The 24,677-nt window shown below is 34.3% G+C and overlaps 2 protein-coding genes across 3 annotated transcripts in view; one reads left to right on the forward strand and one right to left on the reverse strand.

The window, feature by feature from the left end:
• CHPT1 (choline phosphotransferase 1) overlaps nucleotides 1-16,899 on the forward strand; it is a 34,979-nt gene extending 18,080 nt beyond the window's left edge. Inside the window, exons 4-9 of one of the 2 annotated variants that reach the window (XR_014297477.1) lie at nucleotides 5,677-5,761; nucleotides 8,569-8,700; nucleotides 10,926-11,084; nucleotides 11,550-11,675; nucleotides 13,876-14,075; nucleotides 16,720-16,848. Coding sequence is in view for 1 of the 2 variants with exons in the window: in XM_082666889.1 (XP_082523015.1) it covers nucleotides 5,677-5,761; nucleotides 8,569-8,700; nucleotides 10,926-11,084; nucleotides 11,550-11,675; nucleotides 13,876-13,986; nucleotides 16,720-16,764 (658 nt within the window). In the remaining variant the exon portion in view is untranslated. Of the gene's footprint in view, nucleotides 1-5,676; nucleotides 5,762-8,568; nucleotides 8,701-10,925; nucleotides 11,085-11,549; nucleotides 11,676-13,875; nucleotides 14,076-16,719 lie in introns of both variants that reach the window. The other variant, XM_082666889.1, reaches the window with a different exon arrangement.
• Nucleotides 16,768-23,262, reverse strand: SYCP3 (synaptonemal complex protein 3). Its single transcript, XM_082666890.1, has 8 exons — nucleotides 23,085-23,262; nucleotides 22,121-22,263; nucleotides 21,692-21,758; nucleotides 21,490-21,524; nucleotides 19,670-19,787; nucleotides 18,733-18,832; nucleotides 17,994-18,092; nucleotides 16,768-17,033 (listed from the first exon to the last, which is right to left on the reverse strand). Exons 2-8 carry the CDS (start codon nucleotides 22,248-22,250, stop codon nucleotides 16,911-16,913), a joined length of 672 nt encoding a protein of 223 aa, XP_082523016.1. The 5' UTR covers nucleotides 22,251-22,263; nucleotides 23,085-23,262; the 3' UTR covers nucleotides 16,768-16,910.
• Nucleotides 23,263-24,677: the final 1,415 nt, after the last annotated feature.

The raw sequence follows: 24,677 nt of genomic DNA on the forward strand, positions 1-24,677 counted from the left end.
AGGTACTGTGGAAGGATACAAAATGCATTTTTAAAAAATCCGTTTTAGGAACTATATAGTATACTGTAATAAAGGGATAGGATAATACTTCTGTGACACTGCTAATACAGTCCATAACCATGTGGAAAATGACCTGCTTTAGGTTTCCATAGCACTGAAGAAATCCTAAGTAAGGAGAAGCTGGCTGTAGGCTGAGTTCGTTTAGGAAAGCTTTTATGGAAAATGTGAGTCTTCAGCTGATTCTTTACCCACTGGTCAAGAACCCAAGGATCAAATTCCCAGGCTAGGGAATTCCCTGGCGGTCCAGTGGTTAGGGCTTGGCGCTTTCACCGCTGGGGCCTGTGTTCAATCCCTGGTCAGAGACCTAAGATCCTGCAAGTCGAGCAGCCAAAAAACAAAAAAGCCAGGCTAAAAATTCAAGGCAAGAATGTAAAATTAAGAATCTGTACCTATGTATAGATTAAAATAGGCTAAAACAGAAACATAGCTTTGCAAAGTCTAATGCATTTTAGTTAATATGGTGAACTTGCTATGGTAAACTGGAGTCATATAACAATGCAATGTTCTGGTTAATTGTTATTTAATGACAAATGCAATGTTCTGGTTAATTGTTGTTGTTATTTAATGACTTAGACTTTACCTTTCTGGCTTATAACTTCATTCAAAATCTTTCTGAAATGAATCAGTTCACACTCCTGGCCCAGTTGTATATTTTATACTCATTTGCTATTGACTGAGAGCCTAACGTGTGCCTAGAACTGCACATACAAAGATGAGTCACTTGCCGATGGAATATGCCAGACAGATTGGGGTAAAAGCATTCTAGGCAGGAGCATGAGGAAAGGAAGTACTCAGAACATTCGGGGAATGGCTGTTATGGTTGAGCACCATGCATGTCAGGGACTGGAGGAGATCCTGCAGTGCCCAGGGGTCAACCATGTAAAATACTCACTCTGTATGGCACAGATCCTAGTCTGTGTATTTTTTCACTTTACCAAAGTAAAGATGCCATTGAGCATTGAGTAGCATACATTGGTTCCAGCTTAACACTATAAGAAGGATCTGTATGTAGGACATCAACCAAGCCTCTGGAAATGCTTACAAACTCAGTCAGTATCAATTGTTGACTAGGACGTATTTCCTGAAAACCTGTCAATTTTTGAGAGGTTTAATTTTTATGGTGTTTATGTTGTTAGGATACAGATATATGAAACCAGGCTAAACAATCTCAGAATCTACTGTGGAAATTCGTTTTATGAATGTATTCTTGGTTTAAGCCTACTTAACGTGGTTTCCCTTGTTCTGAAAGACTGAAGAAAAATATGCCAAATGAGAGCTTAATTGGACTAAAAAACTTACTACATTTTGCTGTTTAATTTTTTTCCAATTTTCAAAGACCTTTAAGTTATTTATTACTATTGCTCCTGTTTTAAGTTTACTAGTGAAAAGCATAGGCTCTAGAATCAGATTGGGTAGAATCAAATTCTGTCTCCAAGATACCAGTTGTTTGACCACAAATAAATTATTTAACCTCATTTTCTTCAGTTTCTTCATCTGTAAAATGAGAATAATCATAATTGTGTTTAAAAGGTTATTGTAAAGATTAAATAATAATGTATATAAAGGACTTAGTACAGAATCTGGAGGACAGAAGTACTCAGTAATAAGGTTAGCATTATCATGACATATCCTTTAATTTAATTCAATTTCTTTTGTATGTTTACTTTGAGTGACATTAAAAAGTAACTCTTACTAAAAGAAAATCAGGTGTCATGTATTAATCAGTAAGTTACTGATAAGGAACTAATTTCATAAGGAAATAAGCATACAGAAGAAACTGAGTTAAAATAAATTTGAGGATGGAAGGTCAATATAATTTGAGTGATTTTATTGAATACTGATGTAATATTTTTACAATGAATTTTAATAAATATTTTTGCAGTATTCATACAAATATTTATTAAGCATCTGGTATATGCCAGGCCTTGTTCTAGGTTCTAGGGTAACATGAGTAAACAAAATATGAGTAAACAAAACAGACAAAAATCCCTGCCCCCCTTGGAGTTTATGTTCTAATATGGGAGACAGACAATAAAGCAAGCCAAACAAGTAAATACTGCACATAACACATTAGCTAGTGAGTGGTAAGCGCTCTGTGTCATGAACTGTAAAGAGTCTGGGATTTTACCCTTACAAGCTACCGAGCGAGCCGGTTAATGTTTCCTGAATGCTGAGAGAAGACACAAAACTCCTGGGTCAGAGGCAGAGGACAACTTTATAACTCAGGGCAAAAGCAGTAGCCTGAGCTTCAGGTTCATGCCAGGTTCCCTTGCTCCACTCCCGAGCCCCATGGGGTCATGCGGTGGGACTGGATGAATGCCTGCACATGTGGTGGGTGGCATTATGGGAGAGGAACACTGAGGGATCTGTTGCTTTTATAGTAAGTGGAAGCAAGCCTGCTCTTTGCGGGGAGATGTAACCTCATCCTTCAAGGTTGCTCACTGCATACACAGCCCTGAGAAATGGCCCGGGTAAAGGGTGCTCAGGATCTTGGATTCCTTGCACACCCCACAGGAACGTGCAGGGATGCTCAGGGTCCATGGCAGAGTGCCTCTCCTAATTGTATGAAGAAGAATTAAACAGAGAAGGAAGAGAGTTATGAAATACTATTCTGTTTTTCTTATGAACATAAAAATACTGTTTTATACTGTTTCATAGAACAGAAAAAGAAATACTATTCTATTTTACTTGTAGATATTTTGTTGTATGTTTTATCTCCTGAAAATATGTAGATTTTAGTACAAATATGAATTTGTTATCTTGAATAAGATAATTTAAATGACAAAACATTAATAACTATCTCAAACTATAATTTTCAACTTTTAATTAAGGATTTTTAAAAGTTAATCAGTGATATATTAGTATTTTCCTTAGTATAGTTAGTGAAATAATTTACAGGATAACAGTTAAAATCTGTCCCTATATTAATACTTGCCATGTGAGATAAGGCATATCTTATTTATAGCATATTTGCTCCCATGTATCAAGGGTCTGCTTCCATGCAATTCAACACAGCAAACAATACTTAAAGTTTAATTAAAAAATCTAAACCAAGTCCAATGTTGACTTGTATTATGTGGTACTTTGTTATTTACATGTGAATATTTAGACTCGGTGTTAATTTTCTCTTCTTTCAAAATCCTTAGAATTTCCATATGGTATTATGTCCATTTTTCCACATATTTGTGGTAAAGAACTAATTTCTACCCTGCCCGCCCCCCAAATCCATCATGGAGAGATAACATGCAATTAAAAAATTAAAAAACAGACTTACAAAATGCAGTCCCCAATATTTCATTCAATTCAAGAGATACAAAATTACTCTATCAAACTATGATGAAAGTTTCTAAATGCTTACTCTCAATTTCTATACTTATTGCGGACTGTAACAAACCCTAGACCACACTTTGAAGAGCACTGTTGTAGATTGTTCTCTATAATAGTTTGAGAATGTACCTGCACCATATCCCCAGTATCCGTCTTTCTTGGAGTTTTTATGTCTTTGGATTTACTTTTTAAAATCTTGGACCCCCTAATGAGTTCTGTAAGTTTGTGAATTGTTATGCAGATTATTCTTTTACTTGTCTAATACATCTTTCAAGCTTCAACTGGCTCTTCATATTTCAGATATTTAAGGATTTTGTTAGTGATTCCACCCTTTTTACCATATCCTTTCAGCTTTCTTTTTTCCAGACTCAAGAATTGTCATTTAACATACATGCATGAACACCAACATTCTTCATTGTAAAGAAAAAAATTACTGAGAAAAAATAAACAATAAAAAATTTCCCAAAAAAATTGTCATTTATTTAGTTTATCCTTAAAAGGCAGAGAGGAAGAATGAAGCTTTCAGTTTAATTTAAAATCTGTGGTGTGAATGATGCATATGTGAAACCAAGGTTCCTAGCTCAATCCCTGTATGTGTCATTTAGTTCAGAGAAAGTTTGTTCTATAATTTCTGTCAGCTTTTCTAGTTGCTTCTGGTCACTAATCATATCCTGGAAAAATTATGGATCAACTTAATGTAATTCTACCACTGTTACTGGAAAAAGAGTGCACAATTCTAATAATAAATCACAGGTGTAGTAGCAAGAATGTTGGCTCTGGAGTATAGTAATATCCTATAGTTATATCCCCTGTTTCAATACAGGCATGAAAAATCATTTCAATTTCCCCTTCCCAAAAAACAGGCATAATTTATAGTTCATAAGACTCATAACTGATCTTAGTAAATGTTATTACTTTTCCTCCTTTTTCTCCACAAAATACCGTACATTATATTTATTACATTTACCTTTTTCAACTAACTTGACTATTTCTCCATGCAGCCTGGAGGCCTTGGTTTGCCCAGCACTGATCTTACAAATCCTGGATGTTATTATTTTCCTTTTATTTATGCATTAATGTTCCATTCACCTTCTCCTTCTAAATGCCCCCAAAATAACTCAGTTGAGAAGTCTTTTCTTCTATATCTGGATCTGTTCCCTACATTTCTTATATTTGCAGAACAATAAGTATTCCTCTAGCATCTAAAAACTCCAGGGCATCCAAATGGAGATGCAAAGTAGGTAGACAGATATAAAAATTTGGAGCTTGGAAAAAAAAGATGTGGATTAGGAGAAACGGATTTAGAGGTCATTAGCATATAGATGGTAGTCTTAGGTATACATGTAATACTCAGAGAATCTAAAAAGAGAAAAGAGGAATTCTGGAAACAGCATTTAAGATGTGGAGGAAGGAGCCTGGGAAGAGCTTCCAGCAAGCTAGGAGAATCACGAGAGAACATGGCAATAAAAACATAGCAAAGCATTTCAAGAAAAAGGGAGTGATCAGCATTTTAAATATTGAGAGGAGTTATGCGAGATAGTAACTGAAATGTATCCCTTGCATTCAACAAATTGAAAGTCACTGTTTACCTTAAACAGTTTTAATAGAATGGGGCCAAAAACTGGACTATAATGGATTAAGCAGCAAATATGAAGAGAGGAGGAAATTACAAATGTGGACTACTTCTCAGCCTGTTTTTGGAGCAAAGGAGAGAGGAGTTGATAGCTGCAGGGGATGCAGATTAGAGACTGATGTTGGTTTAGTGGGTTTTTGAAAGAAGTTTGTTTATATATAGGGGGAAAATGTCTGTGGAAACCAAAAAACTATAATGATTATTAGTAACATAATGAGAAAAACTTGGAATTTTCCCTACTTTTTAAATGAAATTGACTTGAGAGTGTTTAAGAATTTGCCTTAAATCATCTGGTGGTTTTTATATTATCATAATTTTTCCTGATTACAAGAGTAATACATGATTGTTATTAAAAAATTCAAACTTTGCAGAAGTATGTAAAGTAGAAGATAAAAGCCTTCTGTAATCTCCGTGATAACTGTTATTAGCAATTTTATATATGATATACAAGTTTTTTACCTATATGTAAGTGCATTGTTCTGTAGGCTTTTTCACTTAATAGTGTAGTTAATTGATAATTCAGTGATGAAACTAAAGGTAAAAATAAAGTAAGCCTATAGAGATTTTTACATCTTTTGATTTTAATATAAGGTTAATTAAGCTTCGTATTTAGGAATTTGATTTACAAACATCTGTTCTTTATCTTTCCTCTTTAGAGTGGATGTAACTGAAATTCAGGTAGCTTTAGTGATCGTCTTTGTGTTGTCTACATTTGGAGGAGCAACAATGTGGGACTATACGGTAAATCTGAGGATTTAAATTTATATTTAAGTACTTTAAAATATTTAGGAAAAAGATTGCATTGTTAATTTTCTTCAGAAATCCTTGGAGTTGTATTTAATAGTCATTCCATTTCTTAACCTTTTTTTTCATTTTATAATTTTACTATTCTATATACCTTATTACAGCATGAATATACTACCTTATGCATGAATGTACTACCACATAAAAGAAAACGACCCCATTTCCCTAATATAAAATTAAACAGACTAGTTGAACTACCTTTTCAGGCCAAAATTTATTTCATAAAATAGATACATAAAACGTAAATTCAGTAAAATATTTTATGCTTGAAACTTGTCCCTCAAAATTAGGAAAGAAAAGTTGCTAATTTGCATTTTTTTATAACCTACTATAGTGAAGTTTCCCATGTTAAGGAGTGTTTTTATTTTCTGCGTGGTTGGAGACCTCAGTATTTTGATAAAATCTGACTCTCAGGAGGCCACTGTTGTAAATTCATGCTTTGTATAGGCAGAAAATTTATGAAGAAACTATTCTGTCTCTACAACCTAAGTTTACAGTATTGGCTGACTAACACTTCATGCCCAGAGAGTTAAGAAGAGTAATAAGGATAATATCAATAGTAAACAACTAATACTTACTCAACATTTACTATGTTCCTAAATATTTTACTATCACTGTTTTCATCTGACCCTCAGAACAACCCTGTGAAATTGATACTGTCATTTTTGTGTTTTATAAATAAGTCTTAGAATGATTAAGTAATTTGTCCAATGACACATAGCTAGTAAGTAAGTACTGGAGCTGATTCCAGACTCTGTTTTTAGTCACTAAGCTAAAACCCTGGTATATTTACCCTGGTAAAAATAGTAAGAGATACAAAACTAAACATACTCTTACCATAGGATCCAGCGACTATGCTTCTTGGTATTTACCCAAATAAGTTAAAAATTATGTCTATGCAGGGAATTCCCTGGCAGTCCAGCGGTTAGGACTCTGTGCTTTCACTGCCGTGGGCCCAGGTTCAATCCCTGGTCAGGGAACTAAAATCCCACAAGCTGCATGACACAGCCAAAAAAAAAAAAATTATATCTTTGCAAAAACCTGAATACAGGTATTTATAGCAGCTTTATTCATAATTGCCAGAACTTGGAAGCAAGTCCTTCAGTAGATGTCCTCCAGTGGGTGAATGGGTAAACTATGGTACCTCCAGGCAATGGAATTGTATTCAGTGTTAAAAAGAAAGAGCTATCAAGCCATGAAAAGACATGGAGGAAATGTAAATGCATGTTATTTAGTGAAAGAAGCCACTGTGCAAAGGCTCCATATTGTATGATTCCAATCATATGATATTCTGGAAAAGGCAAAATGATGGAGACAGTGAAAAGATCTGCTATTGCCAGAAGTTATGGGGTTAAGGAGGGATAAATGGACAAAGTCCAGGGGATTTTTAGGGCAGTGAAACTATTCTGTGTGATACTATAATGGTGGATACCTGTCCACCTGTCATTATGCATTTGTCATTTATGCATTATGCATTGTCATAGAACGTACAACACCAAGAGTGAACCCTAATATATACTATGGACGTTAGGTGATAATGATGTGTCAGTGTAGGTTCATGGATTGTAACGCATGGATTGTATCACTCTGGTGGAGGATGTTGATAGGTGGGGAAGCATGTGTGTATGAGTGCAGGGAGTATATGGGAACTGTGTGTACTTTCCGTACAGTTTTGCTGTGAACCTAAAATTGCTTTAAAAATTAAGTCTGTTTTTTAAAAATTGTAAGAGATTTCCCTGTGGCATTTAGTTTCAGAATTGCCAATCACAGTTCATATCACTAGGCTCAGAAATAGACTTGGAGCATATTTTTAAGTAGAGGAACATTCCCTGAGATACTCATATTCCTTCTTATCATGTAAGAATAAATAATAGAATCAAGGATACATAGGCCTCTAAAATATGCTAGAGGGATGTGATGTGTCTTTCATGGTACCTGTTCAGCCAGTACCCATTAGAAGGGGCATGTGGACTTAGAGGCAGTTAGGCAACTCTGGTCATTGTCAGATGTGGTGTTTTAAATTTGGAATTCTGATTTGGTTATACTGGGGAAGAATTTAATCTTAAAATCATTTCATTCAGTGTTTTGGCAATACCATAGGAAGAAAGCATACCTACTTATTCTCATCAATAAGAATACTTAATTTAGATATAGATCTTCTAAATTTAATTGTTGATCTGTAGTTTCCACAAATTTTGGTGCAGTATTTCAGAATATATTTTCAGTACACAATAGCCTACAGCTTTTGGCAATTCATTGTTACTGTCTTTTAAATCCTTTGCTGCCTTTGGAAGTTTTCTTGAACAGCAGTTGACCAACAGGTAAATATATATTGCTAGAGATTTAATCCTGGATATTAACTACACAAAACTTTTGCATGCATACACGTTTGTCACATTCATGATGCAGACCCTGGTGTCTGACTGTCCTGTGATGCTGCCTTTTAGACGTACTAAAGTCAAGTGAACTATCCTTTTTCATGTTTCTTTAAGTCAGATGAAGGCTTGTGAGATGAAATACTTCATCCCACTTATTTAAATAGACTTAGCTGGATTTTTCACTTTAAGAGATAAAACCATTAAAAGAAAAGTTACCACTTCAGGTTACATTCCAGAAGTTAAGGTTTGATTATAAGAAAAAGAATAGCTTATTGTACAGGGCTGTACCATAATGTTTCTTTACTTTTTAATAGGAAAAGAAATTCTGTTTTCTTAATGATGTGTTTCTTTCCTCTACCCCTAAAGATACCTGTCCTAGAAATAAAATTGAAGATCTTACCAGTTCTCGGAGTAGTAGGTGGAGCAATATTTTCCTGTTCAAATTATTTCCATGTTATCCTCCATGGTGGTGTTGGCAAGAATGGATCCACTATAGCAGTAAGACATTAATTTCATCATCATTCAGTATTAATTTTATGATCAATTTTCTTTTCACCCAGCTACAGAGATACTAAAAATATGGCAAAGTTCAAGAATAGGGAAGGAAACTAAATATCTTAAAAGAATTCTTTTTAGGCACATAACACAAAAGCATTTTTAAAACAGTTTAGACTGATGTTAAAGAATTTTTCCTCTTTCTACAGCCTTTCTCAGAGTAGACTTTTGTGACATGCGATTTAATCATCTGCTGTTTCATTACTGTACATAGTCAAGAGTTGCCATTTGTCTTCTTGCTCGTTGTGCCTGGCCCTGATATAGGAGAGGAGGAGGAGGAGGGAATGAGTTCCTGGTTGAATGTCAGGAAAGCTGCCAAAGGTCATGGTTTCACATAAGGGGCAATTTATTAGTCATGATGTAAATTTTATTGAAATTTCACTGAAATGTATTTTTAAAACTATCCCAATATTTTAAAAGGTAAATATTTTATCCTCAGTTCTGGAGTCGGTACAACTTGTATTTGTGTTCTTTACACTTTGCTCATCTATAATTCTTTTGTATTTATTCATATTTGTTTTTTAAAACTTCTTCAATACTTTTACACAGGAAAGAGGCAGAAAGGAATTCTGCCTGGTTTTTAACAAATATAACATAATATCCATGTGTTTAAAAAAACATATTGTCATCTTCAAGGTAGTTGATCACAAGAAGATAAGTACTTATTCCAGTGATGCCATCTTCTGTCAAAACCTTCTTGGAATGCCTTTAAGCTATAGTTAATTCTCTCTAATTTCTTCAGTGCTGTAGTTCAAAATTTCTATCTTTTAAGGGTGGGTTTGATTTTGAGAAAAAGTCATTTGAAGCTAGGTCTAATAAATAAGAGGAGTAAAAACATGAAATATAGCATTTTTAGTTTTAAAAAAGACTCATTCTCTTAAATGACTTATAAATTGGCTCTTAAGCCTATTTCAAAGGAATCCACATAATTCATAAATTATCTTTATGAATATATTTTATATACATAATTCAAAGGCAAAGTATAAAACTCACTTAGATACATAAGTTCTGATATATTTGGAAATTTTAATTTGTTGTGTTTTGAGGTGTTTTGTCAGTTAACCTCAGAATTGCTTTAGAAATGTTAAAGTATTCTGCATAAGATGCTTAAGAATACTTTTTGCTTGACCATGGATGATAAAATAGAATACTTGTAGGAACATGAGCTCCACTAAAGATGATGAGATCTAGTGATAATCAGTGTCCACTTTAGAATATTTTACTAAGACATAATTCATTAAATGTTTGAAGGAAGCCAAGAAATCAAACACTATGTCTAAGGAGTGGTTGATTTCAAACTCTTAAACTGGTCGTTTTCCAACTTTTTTAGCAGCAGATTTCCTTGAATAAAATTTACAGAACCAAAGTACAGGTAAAAGCACTGTTTTAATAATCTAAATATTTATAACATTACTATATAGTATAGTGTTTTATTAAGATACAATTTTGTAATATTTATAATATTCATGTAATTTTATAGTAAGTTCTAATTTATAACATATAGACTTAATAAACAAGAATAAGCCTGCTTTAATGGATACATTTAAATTGGTGGTTATATATTTAGTAAGCCTTAAAATCAAATTTATTTCAATATTTTGTTTAGGATAAGCAGTGCTGAGAGCATCCTGATTCGCATAGATAAAAATGTAATGGGTCGGGTTGTACAATGTTACGTAAGAGGGCATTTGTAGTCTAAATGCAAAAGGCAGGGGCAGGGGTGGGATATTGGTATAGAGAGAGACCAGGGCAGAATTAAACTCCTCCTAATCAGTGATTAAGATTGTGAAAAAGTGGCAGGTTAAGCTTTATTTCAATATCTGCACAAAAATATGTTAACTTGGCAATTGGAGTGTTGATGGCCTTCAGCATGGTAAAATTTGGTATGGAATAAATCATGTTATTTTTTTAGTGGTTATTAGTTTAAAATGTGTGTTCATATAAAATTGGAACCAAACATCTAAGCACTGTATTACCTCTGTGTAACCCTAGATTTCTGTGGAAGTTTGAAAAGCATGGCTAAGGTCTGTATACTCCTTTAGGCCATACATTATCATACTCTTCTCTAGGTCTCTAGTTCCTAACACAAAATAGATGCTTAGAAAATATTTGCATTGTAATAAATGCATTTTTAAAATTTGGTGCTGATTTTCTGCTTTATCCATTAGGGTACCAGTGTCTTGTCACCTGGACTCCACATAGGAATAATTATTTTACTGGCAATAATGATCTATAAAAAGTCAGCAACTAATCTGTTTGAAAAGCATCCTTGTCTTTATACCCTAATGTTTGGATGTGTCTTTGCTAAAATCTCACAGAAATTGGTGGTAAGAACTTCTTTTAATTTATGATTCATGGTATAAATATGTACTTGTTCCTCAAACACAAAGCTGGAAACTATTTCATACAATGGGTAGGTTTTTTATGGTGTTATCATCACAATAAATAGTTAGCTCTTTGTGCTCCAAGTAATACTGTAAATGAATGTTAGATTCAGAGACAGACTCCTTAGTATAGTAAGTTCTTTTAATTATTTGTTTAGCAATGATTATCAATTATAACTTTCTGATATCAAGGAATTTAAATATTAGAAACTTTAATAAGCTACCCAGTCATGAATTTGAGAAATTTTAGATTCAGTATTCCCATATCAAATGTGAGGTTAAATAAATGGTCTCTTTATCCTTATTTGTCTTAATAGTAAATTAAAGTTCTAGGTAATTCTATCCTGAAACTAAAAGCTAAAACATTTAAAATTTAATGGTGAAATTATTTTGTTTACTTTTTTATAGATAGCTCACATGGCCAAAAGTGAACTGTATCTTCAAGACACTGTCTTTCTTGGCCCAGGTCTTTTATTTTTAGACCAGTACTTTAACAATTTTGTAGACGAATATGTTGTTCTATGGATAGCAATGGTAAGTGCTTTCTTGGTAAGATTTTTATTTATTTTTAACAAATATCAGATAATACTATGCTTAAATGAGTCATTTCAGTGAGACATCAGGTAGCCTTACTTTCTAATCTATACAGTAACTGTTTCTGAACATTTAAAATTACTTCTTTAAAGCTTGCTTTATATTGTGTTTGAAAACGGCCCACATATCTGGAGATCAGGGTTCCAACAACCTAAATCCTTAACAACACAACTGTGTACCTTAAAAGAAATAGTACCAAAAAACCAGTACTAAGATGTCAAAAATCACTTCAACTCTCTGGCAAAGGACTACAGACATGTATTAGTGTCTGACTTATTTAATCCAGCTTGTTAGAATTATTATGAGCTTATAGCAGATAACAGGTAAATTAAATGTAGTTGGTGTTAGCAGAGGTGGGCACTATTGTATCAAGAACTGTCAGCTAATACTGAGGAAACAAAACAAAACAGAACAGACAGGACTACCCAGTACAAGGTTCTGGGACCATTTTATGCTAGAAGTAAGCAATGCTATGTATCTGTATGGCCCTTGAGGATAGTGCAAAATTTATATTAATAATGATGCCTCTTATCAAGCAAATTAAATTCTCATTAATTGCATCCTGCTTAAAAAGTGATTTGGATAATACATATATTAATTTCTATTCAAAATGATTATAAAATAGAATTATGGTGCATAAGAGAGAAGCTTTAGCCATCTGAGGAAAAGAAAATCATTGTTGGTAACATTTTAATCACACAAGTGGATAAAGGAGGCATTGCTAAATTTTTTATTTTACTAAGACATTATCTTTATGGTTGGTCTTCAATTAATGGTAGTTCTGGACAATTTTGCTACCTCAGACCTCACTGGACTTCACCAAATTGTTATTGATATACAAAAACTAATATTAAAGTGAGCTAAAAGAAACACTGAACCTTTTGATAATTTAAATGATCTCACACTATTTGTTAGATAGAGGTATTAAAACAAAGCCTGTCTGTTCTGTGCATGGACCCCTGGGGTACATCTGATCATCCTTTATACTAGGTTCTATAGTATTATACTTTTTTTTAGAGTAAGTTAATAACTTAATATCCATTCAGAAGTCTTCCATTCTTCAAATAGTGGTGAGATGTAAATCTTAGTCCTTGAAAGTTTCTCAGGCAATATGCTAAAAAATATCTGAAAATCAGAATAATTTCTTTTAATTTGCTATCCACTATAAATATTATTAGGGCTCCAAAACAATCTAAATGTAAGAAATAGGTGGTGATTTTTCAAAATGTCTGAAAATTCAATGTAGGGTTTCTTTTAGTGAACGTTAAGTATTACCAAATGGAATTAACAGAATTAAAATATCAGGTGTTAAAAATTTGAGCACCTCATTTGTAATGAGTGAGTTGGCCTGGTTTTACATCAGTGGTGGAGATTGTGGTGAGAAAGTCGAATTCAATTTTTCTTTAAAACACTTTGTGGACCACAATTAAAAACAAACAAAAAACCACTATGTGTACCAAATTAAGCGTATTGTGCCCTTTGGCATCCTTAGGGAAAAGGTTCTTGCTTCAGAGAGAAAAGAGTCAGACGGAGTTTTTCAAGTAACTGATAAGGAGATTTTTTCCCCCCATTGGTGAGAATTCCCTCTCCACCGGCAGAGCTGTGAGGCTCCTTTTTCTAAAAGGAAGCATTTCCCCCCAGCCTCTGGGAAAGTTCTTAAATAGTGTGCCTCCCGCTTAATTTTGTAAAGAACACAATTTTGTATATGCCTTCCCTCAACTATGATGTCTCTTCCAGGCCTTTACTTTCTTACAGCTACTCTCAAAGGAATAAGAAAAGTATATGGTGAAGTGATTTCATGATAATGACTGATAGCCCCTTCTAGTAGAAAATTTGAGGCTTTGTTGTACAGTAGAAAATTGAAAGGATATGGAGTCAGAAGACTTGAGTTCTGTTGTTTTCCAGCTTTTGTAATTTATACCTTTTACCACTCTGAGCCTCAGTTTCTGTAACTGTGAAATAGCCTGCATATTCTAGAGGACTACAGTGAGGTCCAAATATGAACTATAAAATGTAATATTTTCGGTGAAGAATTTTTGGTTAAGGTTTGAGTTTAGGGGGTGAGGGGACAGAAAAATAGCTGCTGCTTTAGAAAAGATAGACCATAATCCATTTTATGTTTTCTTTTTTGCTTCTAAAGGTCATTTCTTCATTTGATATGATGAGGTACTTTAGTGCTTTGTGCCTGCAAATTTCAAGACACCTTCATCTAAGTATCTTCAAGACTTCATGTCATCAAGCACCTGAACAGGTTCACAAGCATATTGACTAATAGCCCAAGGAAAAGAGGAGAAGCAGTTAGGGGAACCTAGGAGTGAAGGGAATCCCCTTTTTCAGGAGGCTAGTATACTATCAAATAAGGTTATATTTTAATATAAACATTAAGTCCTGTAGATTCCATTATGTCTGTTTCAGTGGCAAAGCCCTCGTTGTGTAGCAACATTTTTTATCAAGGTATTATCAGAGTAATACAATCTGTAAATTAATTAGAAACAAAACCAAAGAAAGAAATTTCAATTTTCTGAGTATAAGAAAGTGAACCACTGTAGTTCTAAAGAGCAATCTCTTTGTCTCAGAAATCCTTATCAGACAATTGGGGTTTTCTCTGCCAAAGGATTACATAAAAATTCAGGACTTAAAGGATTTTATCCATCTTGAGGGTGATGCTTACTTCGCTAAAAATTGACAAGTGCGTTCATAATATTGCATAAGTGCATGAATTGTAATAGTGTAATTATCGAGTCAAATGATGTTATAGGTATTTTTTATTAGCCATTTTCAAAAAAGGTACATTAATTACTATTGTATAAAACGAAATACTTGCTTTAGTGTACCAACTTCTGTAATTTGTAGTCAGTAAGAGGAATTTATCTTACCAGTTCAGAAAAACAAATGAATCTTTACAGTGAGGGCAACTTGTTCCTTGATATTCTGAGTTTAAACTTCATTGTCACAAAAAAAGGAGACATTAAACATTTCCCTTTGTGAAAAACAAAACAATAGCTAAAGCACAACTGACGTGTAAGAAAATTAGTAATTTATGAAAACATAGCAAAACTATCTTCCCTTTAGAATATCAGCTAAAGCTACTTCAAGTACACTTTTACTCATTTGAGGTAAAATGGGGATAAAATAAGTATCTGTTATTCAACAACTAACTACATTATGTACTGATTCTCATCTTTCCACTCCCACTTAAAAGTGTTTACCTTGCTCATTATGAATAATAGAACTATCACATGGGTCTTTGGTGATCCAAATCCTCGGACTCCCATCTTACCTGTTTGTAATTTTATCCAACAGTTCTGTAGACCATAAGCCATATGGTGAAATAATTTTTTTTAAAAAAGGAGTAATGAACATGTACTATATCTTAATATGCAAGAAAAAGGCATATTGAAAAAGAGTGAAAGTTGATATTCCTTAAAAGGAAAAAATAGGGATTTCCCTGGTGGTCTAGTGGCTACAACTACATGCTCCCAATGTGGGGGGCCCGGGTTCGATCCTTGGTCAGGGAACTAGATCCCACATGCTACAACTGAGACCTGGTGCAGACAAATAAATATTTTTTTTTAAAAAAAGGAAAAAATATATACTTATGTGAATTAAGTACACAGAAAATACTCTGGAGGACTTATTTTGCCTCTGAAACAACTGGTAAATTCAATAAGGACCTTCTTAATTTGAATAGTACTTAAAACTTAAATTTTATAATACTTAAAATTTACATTCCAGCATGTACTTTGGCTTAAAAGGCTTTACAAAATGCAAAAATTTAGGAAGTAAACTGTCCCCTTAATGTCAGATATTTGTTAATGGTGGAGGACTAATTTCTTCCTACATAAGTTAGCACAGTTAGAAAAAGAGAATCAGTATGGATTCATTTTTAAAAACTTGGAAAACCTAAAACTAAGATAAGTGTGGGTTATGCAGCAAAAATTAGAATTTAAAATATGGAAAAACAGGACAAAGTCACTCCTTTCTCCATCTTTTGGGCATATTTTTTGTTTTTGAATGATTCAGTGAAAGTAGTTTCAGCAAAAAATAGTAAGTTTAACTCAAATATTTCAAACAAATGCTGAAACAATTTAATATTTATTAAATCAAGAGTTTCATGTTTTTCTATGTTAAAAATGCACATTTTAAAATACAGGATGTAGGAATTAACTGTTCAAATTTGGAAATGAATGTAAAAACATCCATATACTTACTGAATATTAAAACTGAAAAATAAGACATTCTGTGTAATTTATAGTTAAAGACAGATGGTTAAAGACATTCTGTGTAATTTATAGTTAAAGACAGATTGCAGGATGCAATTTGTCATTACTAAGGGCATGTGTCATTTAATTGTGGACTGAGCCAAATTAAATGGCATTTTGATGTTGTGGAAATGACATTCACAAATCCATGTCTTAAAATGGATTATTTATATATCTTGTTCGGTTGTGTTAATGGTTTTTAGCAGTTTAATTTATTCCAGAACGGAAACTTAAGTTGCGTTTAATAAATTTTGTAAGTCAATAGAATGTATTTTCTTTTGAAATCTTATTTTCATTAGAATTGGTAGTGTAACTTAATGAATATGCATGAAAGGGTGTACGTATAAAACAGATTTTGTGGGTTTTTTTCCCTTAAGAACAAAATAATTAACCATCTATACCTGTGCTTTCTACCTTTTGGAAGTGATACAAATACACTGAAGCCAAAACTTGAAATTAAATCATATTTATTGCTAAGAGTTAATTGACAAATGTTAGAAAAAATCACTATTAGTATTAAAGAGCTGAAAGCACAGTGGTACATATAATTTAGGAATTGCTGCTACTCACATAACTTCATTATTTTATTTGGAGGTGAAGAAGAAGGGTCTTGCACTTAAGCTAATGATTAATATGATGTAATATTTTAAACCAGAATTTTCAACCACTCTAAAAACTTACATGCCTCTTAGCTAATGTTATAATTGTATCATATTACTTAGGTTCAAGTTATTCCTTCAAAGAGTCATCAGAATAACATGGACTGAAGAGACTTTCGAACATTTGCCATCTCTTGCTGCTGCTGTCAAATGAAAGGAGATATTAAACATTTGTTTAATTTTTAGATAAGTGTTATACATATTTCAGCAAATAAAATATTTCAATGCTTACAATAATCCTTATTTTTTCAATTTTAAATATAATAACTTACCGTTTCCATCATAATTTTTTTTTGCAACATAGCCATTTCTTTTCTAAGTTCGTTTTGTGCACCAGTAAGTAGATAATCGTGATTCTTCTCCAAGTCCTCCATACTCTAAAACACAAAAGGCTAGTTCAGTTACAAACCACCACTTTTCATCTCAGGTTCAAAACTTATACAATTAATTTTCAAAAGCAGGAACTTTTTAATATTCATCAATGCACATTATTTATCTCAAATAAAAATATTCTAATACATGAAAACCAAAATATCCACTGAAGGAATAGAAAATGTCAGACATAAATCAAATATTATTAAAGGAGGTACAATAGTAGTGTACCTTCTCACTGGAAGAAACAAACAAAAATCACACAAAATTTTATAAAAGGAATAGAAGCACAACTTCCCGTAGCTATATAGTAGAAAATGGGGACTTAATTCCAATTTAGTTGGCAAAAGAATAAGACTGAAAGGAAGGTTAGGAAAAGGGGTTAAAAGTATTCTAGGGCAAGAGCATAAACAAAAGCATGAAAGTGCAAAGTGAGTGAGTTCAGAGAAAGCCGTTATGTGGAGGGGGTGGAAGTAATGGATGAATGTAGTAATTGGAGCATTAAAAAAAGAATCATATTTTTTGGGGGTGAATCTTGAATACCTAAGAATTTAGCATGAGAAGCTACTGACAGTTTTTCAGGAGGGAAAAGGTAATGTTATAGAAAGATAATATGGCAGACCCACGAAGGATGGGTTGGAAAACAGAAATCAGTTAAGAGTTTTCATAGTATAAGCAAAGAATAATGAGGTTCTGAACTAGGGCAGTAGCAGTGGATGTGAAGAATAAGAGAGATGGAGGAGTCAAATATAGTACTAAAGTTCCTACACCAAGTGGTAATACTTAGTGATAGCATTTAGCACTTAAATTAAATCGAAAACAATGCATTCAAAATGGAAAACTGTTAAGAATTTAAAATGTATAAGCAAAATGTTCTTCCCTTAAACTGAGAAAAAATTTATCTTCTACTTCCACAAATGAATTATATTTTATAAGAATGTATTATGTTACCAAATACAACAAACCTTTATGAACTGCTCATATAATTGTTTAATTGTTTTCAGTCTCTGGTTCTGAACAATTCTAGACTGTTGAAAAACTTTCTGTTGCTGTCGAAACATATTCTACAAATGTAAAAGAAAAAATTATGAAATAACAATTTGGGTAAAATTTAGCAAAAATTAATTCTACATTACACTTAAAAAGAATAGTTTTTAAATCAATATTTTTAAGATTTTAGCATTTACTATGACTGAGTTTACATAATTTGTGTTCACCACTTATATACAATAATATAATAACCCTACCGGTCATTGAGTAGGAAATCTCAACAGTACTCAAAACATATTTTAATTCTTGGTGCTTTCAGTGTCAACACAGATGATCCTTACAATATTGCTGGTCTTTCAGTTTCTTGGCCTGTTTTCCACCAATGATTTTTGTTCTTCACCCTACTTTAGCCATCCACTTACATACGCATACCCTAGATTTTGTCATTACCAAAAACTATAACCTCTGCATAGTATTAATAATAGCAAACTTGATATTAACAATATGTTACGAAGCAAAGACCAACAGCTTTTATGAGTATGGTATGTGCCTGTACTTCTGCATTCAGCAGAACCAAACTCATATAGCCAGCAATGGGCAATGGAACCTGGCTAAGGTCCATGGATGTACTGCAAGGCCGGCCTCTCCCTTCCTACTTGACACTTGGTAATAGTAGATTAATTATAAAGCTATAAAGCTAAGCATAATACTAACAGTTAGTTTTTCTTCTTGTTCATCAGCTTTCTGCACATCTATATCCCACTGCTGGAACAAAGTCAGAAACTGCTGAGAATATTCTTGGTTAAGCTTCTGCCTGTAAAACATAATGAATATTGTCATATTTCACATCAATATGGAAAGACTTTCAAGACAAAACTGATTTGACTAATTATACTATAATAAAAAAGAAAATAATATCAAATTTTCAGATGTGAAGCCAAGAAGTAAAGTTATGATTTATCATGATTCAGAAGTATTTATTTTCCTAACCAACTAACAGAAAAACCCTCTCATGTACTTTAAGCTCTTGAAAACTAAGGGAGTTTTATTGTACATATACATTTTCCAGAAAAGTCCATTTTATCTCCAAGCAATTTATTTTTCATTTTCTCCTACTGAATATAGGTTGTGATATGATAAATAGATTCACTGAAGTTATTATATTTATCATATAACATTTCCAAATAGAAATATTTCACTTAATTTTTCCTCATTTTGGTACAATGATTTTGTACAAAAGAATAGTTAATTCAGCTAAAATATACAAATTATTTATAATACATAAGGTTGATCTTTTTCTACACTGTTAAACAGTTAACTATCATAAGACTAATGGTTTATATGACATTTACTTTTTATTCAGCTAGTGTATTTTTAGAATGAATATAAATTACCTTTATTGTTAAAAAAAACCCTCAAACATTATTTAAAAGGGGAAAAAGGACATCTTTATTGATTTCTAGGAAATATATCTCAAGTCTGTGAAGGAATGAAGTTATAGGACTAAAGGACTTAGAGGAAAATCAAGCCAAATATACTTTTTTACTAGAGATCCCAATAAGTAGAAGATGATAGTACTTCTCATAATTTGCACCGATGAATACTAAGAAATGATGCAAATGTTGTGGCAGTGAAAAAAACAACATCCTACCTTTGCTCTTGTTGGGTTTTCCAAATGTTTTCAATTTTCTGGTTACTGGTTTTGAGAGAAGCCTTGGTATACATTTCTAGTCTTTTTCTCTTGGCAAGAAGAGCCTTGTTAATATCAGCTATATTGAAAATAAATACTCATTAAATTTAATGTGGAAGAAAGTTACTTTGTTCCCACATATTCAAATAAACATCGATAAAGCTGGTTCAAGAGTTTTGAAAAGATCTTTAAAAATACACATAATATCAAAAAGCAAGATTATTTCCTTGCTTTTTTTTTTCTGAGAAAACTTTTAGTTATTGGTATCCCAATTCTGATTTTCCTAACTAGAGATAATTTTTTAATTTAGAGGTGATTAAAAAGAGCTAATAATTGAAAGAAAGGGTCTGAAGGACAGACTTTAATTTCTTCATAAGAAAACACTAATAAAGGCTAAATTTAGAACTCATTATATGAAATGCAAAACTATTTTAAGAGTCTAAAAAGAATAAAAATAGTTAAAGAAAATACTTTTTTAAAATATAGTCAGTGATACTTTAAAAAATATTTTTACTAAAAGAGACAAAGACCAACCAAGCATAGGAAAATCTTATTTTAAGTAAATATCTAAATAAATTCATTCAAGAATCCTTTTAGGCCTGGTGGCGCAGTGGTTGGGAGTCCGCCTGCCGGTGCGGGGGACACGGGTTCGAGCCCTGGTCTGGGGGGATCCCACATGCCGTGGAGCACCTGGGCCAGTGCACCACAACTCCTGAGCCTGCTCTCTGGAGCCCCGCGAGCCACAGCTGCTAAGCCCATGCGCCCGGAGCCCGTGCTCCGCGGCGGGAGAGGCCACCGCAATGAGAAGCCTGCGCACTGCAACGAGGACCCAACACAGCCAAAAAGAAAAAAAAGAAAAAGAAAAAAGAACCCTTTTAAATACATTTTTATGGGACATTTTACCAATAATATAAGTACTGCGTTTCATAAACTTTTTAATACTTCAGGTAATCCTTTGCTAGGCACGTGCATAGGGATCTACCATCAATAGTTACTTTTCAGTAATCACGATGAGGTGACCTACACTATTACATAAATATTTTGTATTTCCAATATCCATCTATAATAATAAACTTATAAGACAGATTATAAAACAAGCATTTTGTTACTACCAAATAGGGCAAAGCTTTCAAAAAAGACTTGATTATATGAATAATACTAGAGAGGAGCCAAATATTGACTCTTTTATAAGAATACTATCCCCTAACACAGTTCACGTAACTGATATTTGACATACAATTTAAAGTTTATGAACTTTTTATCTGATCTCTTGCTTACTAGCAAGGTGGTCTTTAATTCTCAACTACATAGTTTAATAATGTAAACATAAAAATAAAGTTATTTTAAAGGCTTTAATTTACACTGCCCTTCCTAAAGAACACAGGAATGCCATAGAAAATAACTAAATTGAGAAAATGAAAAACTGACATATACAGATATGTGCGTGTGTTTGTATCACTTAGTCCGTGAAAGTCCAAACAGAGGGATAGACACTTTTCCCATCCATTTTTGCTCTAAAATTTCATAGTCCATTAAACTCACACACCTATAAAGTAACAGGACCATTCTTAACTCACCATCGTTAGCACCATCTCTTTTCACGTCAACAACTGGAAAAAGTTAGTAAGGAAATCTATGAAGCCGAACCACATATACTTGTGCAAAATCTTACATATGAGAACAAAGCATTAAATAACAGTCTTATATTCCACTGATTATTACTATTATACAAATTATATGGTTTAAAACAATTTTGAATACAAATATCTCCTAAAACATACCTCCAAATCTTTCCAGCATATTCTGCACTTCACCCCTGTGAAAAAAAAATACATCAAAAAACTTTTAATTAAGGATCCATAAAATATCATTCTTGTTTTGGAAGAAATATCACATGCCCAGTATTTTACGTGCAATACTCATTGGACAACCAAATAGACTTTTCTTAAAGTCTAAGAGGTGAAAATTGTTTAAGCATATTACCCCACGTCTTCAACTTTTCCTGCAGAAGTCCTTTTCTTCCCATGTTTATCAAGTACTGGAGTCTTCCCTGAATTGACAATAAAAAAAGAAAAAGTTGAAATTAAGTATGCTATTTTGGTAATTTTTAAATGGAGTAATATCTTAATTTCGAGGTTTTTTGAGGCTTTGTGCCAAGACAAGTTTTTAAAACAGACATATAAATGCACTACTTTCTCTGCAGGTTAGATGGAATTAAATCAGGATCCAAGACCATTTTATGGGAACAATTTTGCAAGTCTTCCTGTGTTCATGTCATAATAATCTATGTACTGTTTATCAGACATCAGGCGAAAGATGCTACAGGAGCTTCACTAAGTCCACATAAGAAACATGAAGTACATGAAAATAAATGCAGGACATAGTCACCGCCCAACATTAGCTATACGGTACCTTCGATGACATCCTCTGAACCAATCAGATGTTTTTTATCTACTTTCTCAAAGTCACAGGCTCTTATAACCTGATCCTCCATGAATGTCCTCCCAGATTTCCCGGTATGTTTTCTTCCTGAGGGCACCATTTTTCGATGTTTTCTGATTAAAAAAAAAAAAAAATCAAACCTGCTGAATCCAAAGACACCATTTAAATGAACTGGCAAATTTCAAAATGAGAGATATCAAATAAAGATGATTTTAGTCGAATACCACTTTAGGAGTCTTTTCATTTATTCTGTTGGACCAAAAGTTAACAGAAGAAGATAATGACTGCGCCGCCCCTGGCGCCGGCGGTGGTTCGCCTCTGAGGACCGGGAGGGCGGCGGAATCCTAGCCCGGCCAGGTTCTGGCTAAATCGGGGCAAATCTAGATCCAGCTGATTTCAGTCACAATGTGAAAATCGTAATTACTGACAGGATGGATCACGAGCCCGTCCCAAAGAAGTTGCCAGCAACAGAAATACAACATAAAACGTTCTGCGTTCTGGGCCGCAGAAAATAACGTCCCGTAAGATTTCCACGACCCAGGCCTCGAGGACCAGTGAAGGGGAGACCTGGCTCCATCTAAATGGTTTCTGCGGGGTGTGGGCCCACCGTCCTCGCCTGCTGTCAACCTGTCCACCCGCCCAGCGTCGCGTCCAGTCCCGAGGCAGCGCAGCTAGCGCCTTTCCGCCCACTCGCGGCCCTGCCCGCAGGGAGCTGTACTGCCTTCAAATTCCTGTCAGGCGCCCCAGGGAGACCCAGCGGGTAAGATTTACCTCACAGGTCAAGAATAACCCCTGGCTCACATTCCCGCACGGGACAAACGCTCCCCTCCTCACACCTGAAAAACACCCCTATGGCCGACGACCACAGTTTTACGCCTCAGTACAGGAGTCCCCGCCGCTCCCGCCTCCCCTGCCCCAACCCCTCAGACTTAACCTCTTCACAGCCTCGAAGCTACTCCGAAGCAGGTCAGAATTCTCGCGGAAGAAAAGCCGACCTCGCCTCGTCCGGGAGCGTCTCTGATTGGCTGGCAGGAGGGCACATGCGTGCAGCGACCCTGGGGGCTCCGCTCCCTCGCACGCCACGCCCAACGAGAGTGTTGACCCAGAGCACCTTGCGGGCGGCATCTATGGCTAGTACACCGGAAACGAGGCACTTTCCAGTTTCTTTTTGTAATTTAAGTTTAAAATTTTTACAATATTTTAATAATAATGTTGCAAAAGAATATAAAGAACACACAACTTAATTTGTGAAGTACTGTTTTACCAGAGCCTGTTGCATCTCCTCAGGGAGTCCTTTCCCTCCCATCCCCTCATTCCCTACTCAGAGATTTTTTTTTTTAATTATCTTGAATTGTGTGTTAATCATTGGACCCTCCCATTTTCTAAGTTTTGTTACCGCATGTATGTGCCCTGAAACAACTCTGCTTAGTTCTGTTTGTGTTTGGGTAGTATAGAAAGTTGTACCATATTCTATGTAGTATTCCGTCATTCGCTTTTTAAACTTAACATTATGTCACTAAGAGAATCTAGATTACATGTAGCCATAGTTCTTTCATTTTCACTGCTGCAAAATATCCCATTGTGCCTCTATTCCACCATTTATTCATTTATTTTCTTGTCTGTGGACATGTGGGTTATTTTCAGATTACAGCCTGTATAAACAATGATCCTATGAATATTCTAATCTCCTGCATATATGCTAAAGTTTTTACAGAGTATCTGGGTGTGAAGTTTCTCAGTCATAGGCTAGATGATGTAAAAGCCAAATTGGTTTCAAATTTATACTCCCACCAACAGTGAGTTCCCATTGTTCAATGCACTCATCATCACTTCGTATAGTCAGATTTCTTAATTTTGCCATTCTAGTGGGTGTAAAATGATATTTCTTTAGGGTCTGCTTTTGTATTTCTCCAATCACTCATAAGATTAAGCTCTTGTTATGCTTATTGGCCATTTGCATTTCCTTTTCCTTAAAATATCTATTTGGGTTTCTGGCTCATTTTTCAGTTGGGTTATGTGTTTCTTATTGATTTGTAGCTCTTTATATATGGGAGTGGTGTTAATATTTATGACTGCTTTCTGTATCTTTTTAAATGAATTTATTTTTATCCTGAAGTCATAAAAATACAAAATTTTTTTTTTCTTTTTTTCTTTTTTTCTTTTTTTTGTGGTACGCGGGCCTCTCACTGTTGTGGCCTCTCCCGTTGCGGAGCACAGGCTCCGGATGCGCAGGCTCAGTGGCCATGGCTCACGGGCCCAGCTGCTCCGCGGCATGTGGGATCTTCCCGGACCGGGGCACGAACCCGTGTCCCCTGCATCGGCAGGCGGACTCTCAACCACTGTGCCACCAGGGAAGCCCTACAAAAGTTTTAAGGCTTTAGTTTTCATTTTTAAGCCTTTGTTCATCTAGAATTTATTTTTGTGCCTGGTGACAGGTAGGGTCCAATTACTCCCCGCCCCCGCCCCTCACTGTGGAAACCAGTTTATTGAATAGTGCATGCTTTCCCTTTAACAGCTACGTCATCTG

The sequence above is a fragment of the Grampus griseus genome (assembly GCF_964374135.1).
Source record: "Grampus griseus genome assembly, chromosome: 11".
NCBI classification, from domain to species: Eukaryota; Metazoa; Chordata; class Mammalia; order Artiodactyla; family Delphinidae; genus Grampus; species Grampus griseus.

Excerpts from the sequence above, each read along its gene's own strand:
- SYCP3 (XM_082666890.1), bottom strand. The coding sequence starts at position 22,250 with ATGGTGCCCTCAGGAAGAAAACATACCGGGAAATCTGGGAGGACATTC. Across the intron at positions 19,788-21,489 it reads TATGCTGGAAAGATTTGGAG|CTGATATTAACAAGGCTCTT; the intron begins GTATGTTTTAGG and ends TTTTCAATATAG. Across the intron at positions 18,093-18,732 it reads AACAAGAAGAAAAACTAACT|AATATGTTTCGACAGCAACA; the intron begins GTTAGTATTATG and ends TTACATTTGTAG.